At 50.0% G+C, this 8,647-nt stretch overlaps 3 protein-coding genes across 3 annotated transcripts; 2 read left to right on the plus strand and 1 right to left on the minus strand.

The window, feature by feature from the left end:
• Positions 1–69: 69 nt before the first annotated feature.
• On the minus strand, positions 70–1,030 carry PFICI_13750 (uncharacterized protein; the record flags this gene model as incomplete). Its single annotated transcript, XM_007842331.1, has 4 exons — positions 70–105; positions 174–765; positions 842–905; positions 961–1,030. The coding sequence occupies 4 exons, from the start codon at positions 1,028–1,030 to the stop codon at positions 70–72; spliced, it is 762 nt and encodes a 253-aa protein (XP_007840522.1).
• Positions 1,031–3,842: 2,812 nt separating this feature from the next.
• PFICI_13751 (uncharacterized protein) lies at positions 3,843–4,613 on the plus strand (the record flags this gene model as incomplete). Its single annotated transcript, XM_007842332.1, has 1 exon — positions 3,843–4,613. The coding sequence occupies one exon, from the start codon at positions 3,843–3,845 to the stop codon at positions 4,611–4,613; it is 771 nt and encodes a 256-aa protein (XP_007840523.1).
• A 2,825-nt stretch (positions 4,614–7,438) lies between these two features.
• On the plus strand, positions 7,439–8,219 carry PFICI_13752 (uncharacterized protein; the record flags this gene model as incomplete). Its single annotated transcript, XM_007842333.1, has 2 exons — positions 7,439–7,492; positions 7,653–8,219. 2 exons carry the CDS (start codon positions 7,439–7,441, stop codon positions 8,217–8,219), a joined length of 621 nt encoding a protein of 206 aa, XP_007840524.1.
• Between the last annotated feature and the right edge of the window lie 428 nt (positions 8,220–8,647).

The following is an 8,647-nucleotide window of genomic DNA, read 5'->3' on the forward strand; positions in this document are numbered from 1 at the left end:
GGTCTCATCCGCACTGCTTCGGCCAACAGGGCTTGTCGCTCAAATTTACTACGGGCTTCTATAACAAATCTAAAGATCTGCCGTGGAGCCTCCATAATAATGTATCTGCAATCGGTTAGGGGAGCTGTCAAATAGCTGGATCGCCACGTTGTGTCTTTTGGTTTTCAACGTACAGTCTCATCGGAACACCCATCCGGAGTTTCGTAAGCATATGCCCCAGTATTGATATACAGCTGACCCTCGTCACCACAGACTAGCCAGGCTGCAGTGTTGGGTCTGCTGATATCCTCGACGCTCCACGTCAGCGTATCGCCCTGGAAGGCAAAGGTACCGTAATCGTTTTCGGTGCTGTTGAACCACGTCTCTAGCGTACGCTGCGACTTGTTGGTTGGGTTCTCCACGCCCATGTACAAAAGGTCACTTCCCCCAGTGTAATAGACAAGCTGGCCGTCGACCACATTGAACTGGCCTGCAGCACCCGGTGAGAGCAAGTAGGCATCACCAGGCCCCGGGGACGGCGTTGCCGTTGGGGCCGCCTGTAGGTACGAGTGGTAGTTTGGAGATTCGACGGCCCTGATCCAGTAGTAACCCGAGACGAGCGTCTTTGGAGCAGATGTGGTTGAGGACACTGTGGGAGTTGTGTTGCCGGCTGACGTGGTAGCTATCGTTGTCGTCGTTGCCGTCGTTGTGCCGCCAGTCGTGGTAGCTCCCGCAGTCGAGGTTTGCTGCGTAGTCGACCCCGGAACACATTGGTAATAGTATGCGCTGGAGACGAGTATTGGTGACAAGAACAGCAATGGGTATAAATAACGGCTGGGTGTGACGTCTTCTCAGCGCTTACTTGATGCTAGAGCAGGCATAGCCGCTCACACAGACCGTCTCGCCAGACCAGCCTGTTCCTCCGCCTTGACCATGGAATCAGCAAGGACTGCTACTCTGCAACGGGGCTTGAGCACTTACACTGTCCCCAGGCAGATTGTTGCGCCGTCGCGGCAGTGGCCAGCGCCGAGAAAAGGCCAAGTCTGGTCATGGCTAGATAGACTGGTGAAAGAGAAAGACAAGGTGTATGGGTGAATTATGGCAAGTGGTCTGTAGATTAATCTATACCCGCCTCTATCTATATACGATCAACATGCTCCATGAGATAACCACATCAGACAAATAATAGCGGAGATGAACCCGCTTTCGACGCATCGGTGGACATTTATGTGTAGTAGTATGCCCCCCTGCATTCACGCCAAGGTGGTATTCGAAGCTGAGATCACGCGTCGTGCTGCCGTCCAAATCTATTTCGGACAGAAGTTAAAAGAAGAGCTCCCAGTCATCTCGATAAACTGGGGGGATTTCGAATGCTGCCCTTGTGCTGAGCAGTCGGCCCACGCTGTCGGGGTGGAATTATGGCAACGGTGGGGGACGGTTACAAGGAACCCCCGTTATCCTGATGGTTTCCACCAATACCATGCCGCTCCGGTACAATAGTCACCCAGTCCTCGGAGGTCCATCCTCCGCCAAGTCGAGCCACGCCGGGCCGTCCTCCGGACATTTAAGAAGGGAGGGGGCCCCGGTTGTTGTGAGATAATCGACGGACGTTGTCAATGGGCATGCATGACATACTAGGAATCGAGCACTCATGCGTTTGTCGACGTGCTCATCCCCAGGCGGCCCAGTATCGTGTTCCGGATGCCCTTGCGCGAGTCTGGGTCGATTTCTTTTGCAACGTCTCTGACCGCGTCCAAGACCTTGACATGTTCCTTTTTGAGTTCCTCGAACGACTCGTCCAGCTGCTTATGCCACGGGTACAGGACAAAGACCTGAAATCCCAGGGCTGAAGACGCCACCACAAAGTTGGTGAGGGAAATGAGACGAGTGACTATCATGTTGCTAGCTGGCTTCTTTACTTTGTTGTCTTATTGTTCCTTTCCCCTCAAAGATTGGTACAGTCCGAGGTATCGAATAGTGTCAATCGGCACACGCGAGACACACAGCAAACGACGGAGGCGTCGAGGGCAGTGAGTAACTGGTCCTGATCAATGGTTCTGTCAAGACTGATAGATGGTCGATCTGAGAGAATGTGCTAGATTCCAAATACGGCTGTGATCGCAGAGCGCGGAAAGGAATCGTTCAACAGCAGCAGAGGAGGGTGGTTGTGGTAGTGGTGGTTATGATTAGAAACGAGAGAAGATTAAGAGGAGGAAAACACCAAGCCGATGGTGTTATTTCAACATTTGGATGAGCCATTTGGGAGCTGAGGCCTAGCCGCAATGGCCACAAACTACCTACCTTTAACTAACTCGGCACCGACTTCGGCCGGCAAGACTTTATTTGGCATTGATTTGCCAGGGCCTCAGGTAAGTAGGAGAAAAAGGCCTTGGAAGTATTTTCTGATTTGCTCGTCGTTGGGTGTCAGCATCTGTCATGTGCTCGCTCGAGTCGACAGCGTCGACAGCTAACCAGGCTGCGGTGGTGGCCTGATAATCAGGCCACTTGCCCCCAGTAGTGACCCGCTATAGAAGCCTCCAAGACACTGGATTGGCTCGTCCTTTACCACCTGTGGATAGTCCTGATTGGTCCCGACCGAACCTCTCTGTCTCCCTGTCTCTGTCTCTTTCTCTCTCTCATACTCGCTGCGGATTAGTATAAGACCTTCAACCCGTCTCCTTCTAGAAGCACTTGGCAAATAAAGTCAGAATACCCACTTCTCCTAGTAGTACTTTGTACTTTGCCCTTGCCTTGTCTTTTTCTACTCTGCCTTCGTTGGATGAGGCTGCGTGTGCTGACCCGAGGTCCATGCTGAACTGTATAAAGAATAGAACCAGCTCGGGAGAACTAACTCTCAATATGAACGCGATTAGATGGACGTTTTCCTTTTCCAACTTGCCCAGATAAATGTGCACTTGCTCTCTGCCTTTCGACTCAGACACGATTAGTCAGTCCAATGCAAGTCGACGCTGGGCAGGGTAGCTGCAGGAAGTCTTCGTAAATGCTTTTGTTCTCCCCATATCCGAGATGGGCATCTTCACGACCTGGAAATTGGGCCATGTGATGAGTCGCCGAGATACTCAGTTTGCGGGAAAATCATGAATAGGTTAAGGAAAGGAAAGAAGAATCGGTTGTTGGGGCCAGAGACGGCCAGCCCTGGATGCACTCATATAGCGAGCGCAGAGTCCCAAGATCATTCCTGCTCTAGAACTTGGTCGACCGCATTGTTACAGTTTCCTTGCTCGCCCCCGATGCATGATTCTGCCGTGTCTGGAAGGCAAAATGGCCCAGTCTCGAAGCAGCATCATTCATTACTGGAGCCGTCGGGTGGTTTCGGGCAGCCAGCACAGAGGCCGGTTCGCTCCGATCATACGACTGCCCACTGTTTTCTGTTACAGTGCAGCGCTTCTGCGCTACGCGGAGTCCGCCGGCGACCTGGAAATCATTCGAGTCACGCAGACAGAGGAACCTGCAATGGCTACAAGATTGGGCCATGAAACGAGAATGGCTCGGGAGGGCAATGCAATAGGTGTAATTGAGTTTTCAGAAATCTCAGGCAACTTACGATTAATTGTCTTTTTGGCGGGAGGAGCCTATACAATGCCGAAACAGGGTCGGACCAGCCAAGCCGGCCTGCTCCTGGCTGGGCCAAAGAGCAGCAAGCAGCCCATTGATGATTGTATGTATATAGGACTCACCCAGAGCTGGTCCATCGAGTCTCGATATACCAGAACTTCAGACATCACACAATAACACAAACCCACGAGATACGTCAATACCTGACCAACTACACCTTACACTTCATCACTACTATTACAAGTCAAGGTTGTTAACTTTTTGACTTGAACCTACCATTATCGCACATGTTCAAATTCAACCAACCAGCAGCAGCAGCACGCACAAGTCGGTTCGAGGACGATTCCTTGGACAAGAACACGACCTCGTGTCAGGTAGCCATCTTCAACGAAGACGACCTTTCACATCTACTCTTCCTGGAAACGGCGGGCCATGACAGCCACATCATGATCAACAAGGTCGACGACCATGTTGAAGCAGAGACCCCGCTGGAGCTGGAGAGCCCACTCGTGAGCGATCACCACGACCTGTCGTCGGATGACGAGAGTGCCATAATCAGCGACACTGAGGAGGAGAGCGATGTCGAGATTCCCCCGTCCCCATCCCGGCGCCGAGGCGGGACCATGTCCATCTCGGACGACGACTTTGAGTTCCCCATCTTCCTCGGGCAACAACAAGACGTCGAGAAACGCCAAGACGATGAGAAGAGCAGTGGGACTCGGCAGGATGCCGCCGCAAATGCTCGGCCTATCCTGCGGCGAGGCGAGGCTGTACCCAAGCCGCGAGAAACACAGGAGAGGATCGGCGACACAGAGGCAACCAAGCACGTCCAGTTTGTCGACAAGACAGAACCCCAGGTTGCTTCGATAACAGGTCCGCTCATGTCATGGTGGCCGACTCCCATTGAGGACATGGAGTATGACTGGGTCGACAAGGCCAGCCGGACTGGCATGGCTATTATCGAGCACGTTGCCGAAATCGAAGGTCCCCTCATGTCGTGGTGGCCCGCGCCTACGGACATGTTACAGTACGATTGGAACGAGAGATTTTACGAATGAAATGGGTTATCTGCCACCGGGAAAATTAAAAGAGGAAGTGCTGATTTCAAGCATGATCTTTGGGAGTTTTTTTTTTTTTTATATATTGCTTATACTCGGTCGGCATCATACACTGGAGCATCTGGGTCCTGATTTTCTACAAAGGGGATATTTTGGGACTGGGGGCTCCAATAAGGGATGGCGTTTTGCCCGGCGTTGATGGAAAGGTAGCCATGTTTAGGACAATCTTCACACGTAATAAACTATGGATATTTACAACTTCTCTTGTGGTGTTCATGTCTTAGGATATATATTCATTTTATACATGTCGCCCGTGCTGTTATGCTCAATGGTATATTCCTTGACCCGAACTCATCATTGTAACCATCGAGTCGAGCAATAGTAGGTAAGCATGCCTATATCCATCTGTACTTGCACGACACGTGTCTATTGCAGTACCCTATTGGTGGTTACCTGATATTTTTGACAGATCCTGCAATGTGGCCAGTAATGCATGTATGCGTACATGGGACCGCTGGAAACGACTGAACGAGGCGCAAGGGCAGACAATGCAGGTACCGAGCTTAACGCAAGGCATGGATACATTTATAAGACATATTTCCTGCCAGGTTTTGATCAGGTGAAAGAGCATGTCAGAGGGAGAGAAAGAGGGAGGCTCGAGCTTGAGCATGATTCAATCTTGAACGGTCTGATTGTAGTAGATGATGCATTTAATGGCAATTTCTGTTCGGGGAAGAGGAGATCACACGACTACGCACCTGTTTACAAGATTATTGGGAGTGGTCAAGTTGGTGATATTTCGTTGCAGACATCCAAAACTACATTAATAAAACAGACGTACAACAAGTCTTGGCGGAATACGGCAGTACCTACATTAGGTAATTTTTTCTTTTATGGGTCTCGACCCTTTTAGCACATGCGTGTCTTCCTAGTACCTATCTAAACTCCCAACCACCCAGATTTGCTGTACCTAGATTAATTGATAATGGTGAGACGCTTCATCCATGTCCTTGACAAGCCTTCTGCTTGTACGGTACGGAAAATATGACATGGTTATTTTTATTTCTCTTTTATCCACTATTATGTACAATGGTAAGTCTTAGTATATATGAATTGAGGAGGGGAGGAGGGAATAAAAAAGAGGGCTGTATTGAATACCTACCTAGGCTTGGCGCTTGTTGCGTCAGGCCAAAAATGTCGTATTCCCCAGCCCATGAATTTGTCTTGAAAGAAAGGAGCCTAACCAACCACCGCCATTTTTTTTCGAGCTGTTCAAGAATCCCCCCTGGAAGAGGGAAACAGCCCTCGGGCTTTCATAGAAGTAAAAGAAACCAATTGCGATGAATTCGACTTATCTCTTTTCTTCCCCTCATCCAGCTTAAAAGTCTGAGGAATCCGAATTGTCTTGGTCCAGTCCGTCCATCCAATAACCTCGACACACCACCAACCTTATTTAAGCTCCAGTCTACCGTCTGCATACTGCCGCGGAGTACATCACTGGGACTGCCTGTTCCTGACATCAGGACAGTATACAGAGAACAGATCATTCCTCATTCAGCACACTCTTGACTTTTGCCCTGAATCGCATTCCCTGCCAAACTACCCTGTCTAGGTTAAGGTCCATCTATCCCGGACAGGATAGCCAGAGAGAGTCTAGAAAGAAAGAAAAAAAGAAACAGGAAGCACCCGGTTGTCCCTGGCTGCCAGTGGAATCAAAACACACAACAAACTTGACACCACTCTATAGTACAACACAATAAGAGCAGGGGGTTGTTTTCTCACATCTATCCTGGCCCGGATCCTCTGCCTCTAATCGTTTGCCTATTGGACGAAATTGGGAAAACACGGTCAGATCCGATCTTGGAGTCGTCGTTGTCGTCGTCGTCGTGGCCCCCCTGGCACTCGCTCGCTCGCGTAATCCCCCTCCCAGCCCAACCCATCACATATTTACCTGGAAATTGACTTTGTCGCCGTCTGTCATCTACGCAGATATCGACGTCATCCCGCAGTCAAGCCCAGTCACTCAGTCAGTCACCAAAGTTCGCGATCCATCACCCAAATAGTACTACTACGCACATCCAATATCCATTACCTTTCTTGGGAGGACCCCTCAAATACCGTTTATCGTCGCTTGAGGCCATTCCCATTTAGCACCACCCTCTGGTTGATACCATCTCAGCCGCCAACCTCATCTCGACACTTATAGATACTCTTCATCTGTGTGCCTGTTGTTTCTCTACAAACAAGACAAACGAGAGGGGAAAAGAAAAAGAAAAACAAATAAGCAACAAACAATCTCAACTGCGAGACTGGGGGATCCAAACACCCGGATTTGCCCCAAATCTCTCCCTCCTCTCCTGCCTGTCAGTAATCATAGCTGCCAAACATTACGCCCTTCCCGGTATCCCGACTTTGTTCTCACGTCTTGACAAAAACCGGGCATCACCCCTGCGCGAACAGGTTGCAACGCACTACGCCTGCTGCAGCCACATATACTCACACACACACAAATACCTAACCCCCCCCCCCCCCCCCCCCCCCCCATCCGTTTCTCGTCCTATTTACATGGTAGGCGGTTGTACCACGTACACGCTCGCTGTCGCACCATACATATAACAAACCGGACAGACAGAGATACATATCTACGGCATCTCTCCCTGTCAGCTTTGGAGCGCTTGTCTCTTTCCCTTTCTCTCCGCTAAATTGCGCGCGCGTCACGAGGCTCAAGAAACACGAACGACCCCCCCCTCTGTATATCCCCAACCACTTCGGTAGTTTTCACTTGTTCGTCCTGTGCATTTTGCGATTGTCGCCATATCTTCACCATGTTGTTCGCCGTCTTTTTCGCCTTTTGGCGCTTCATGCAAATCCTCACCCTGGTATGTTGTCTATCTGTCTGTTGTGAATGCCCTCGCTGTTTGTCTCTTGGCGCATCGCATCGCATTGCATGAAAAATCGCCGACAACCCTTGATTCTTCTTCTACACCTTCGCTTCCCAAGCCTGGGGCATAACAAGCTAACATGTTGCTCTCCGCACAGATTCCTACCATGGGCATGCTCGCCTGGTTCGTCCACGGCTATGTCGAGAACAACGCATTGACGCCCAACTACATACTCGTCCTGTTCATCGTCTCGGTGCTCGCGCTTGCCTGGGCCATCTTCACCCTCTTCAGCTACCACCGCTCGTCTACCAATGCCCTGTTTGTCTCCATTATCGATCTTGGCTTTGTGGGCGCCTTCATTGCCGCCGTCTGGTATCTGCGCGACATTGCCCACGCCGATTGCGTGCGCGTCACCAATAACAGCGGCTTTGACCTCTACTTTGGGCCCTTTGGCTCGGCCCACTCCAACTACGGCATCGACACCACGGTCAACAAGACGTGCGCCATGCTCAAGGCCTGCTTCGCCTTTGGCATCATGAACTGCGTCTTTTTCTTCTTCACTGCCATCCTGGCCTGGTTCCACGGCGACCGCACCAGCAGCGCCGACCGCAAGACCTACTACCGCGAGACTCACTACCACCGACACGGCCACCGACACAGCCGCAGCCCTCACAGCCGCCGGAGCAGAAGCTCGCACCACTCCCACCGCCGCGTCTATGTCTAGGCCGGCTGGCTACATACCTTGACGAATTGCATGTGTACGGATGTGGAATGGATGAGGTGGGGGAGGGGCCGACGTTTATTTTGTCCTTTTTTGATATATAGGGTAAAGCGAGGCTAGGCGAGAAGAAGTGATGCCAGATGCTGTGTCATCTTTTCAGCTAATACCACCTACGCCACTAGCTTTCTCCTGCTGGGCTATTATATAATTTCGTTACCATGGGCTTTTTGCCAGGCGGTTATATATAAGACGCGGCTATGGAAACGATTATATATAAATAATAAAGGTTTATATTATATAATTAATTATATAAATTTAAATATATATATATATATATATATTATAATTTATATTTATTAAAATTAATATAAATAAATAAATAATACGAAGCAAAATAAATAAATAAATAAAATTACGTAATTTTATTTAAT

The sequence above is a fragment of the Pestalotiopsis fici genome (assembly GCF_000516985.1).
Source record: "Pestalotiopsis fici W106-1 unplaced genomic scaffold PFICI_Scf_11, whole genome shotgun sequence".
Lineage (NCBI taxonomy): Eukaryota > Fungi > Ascomycota > Sordariomycetes > Amphisphaeriales > Sporocadaceae > Pestalotiopsis > Pestalotiopsis fici.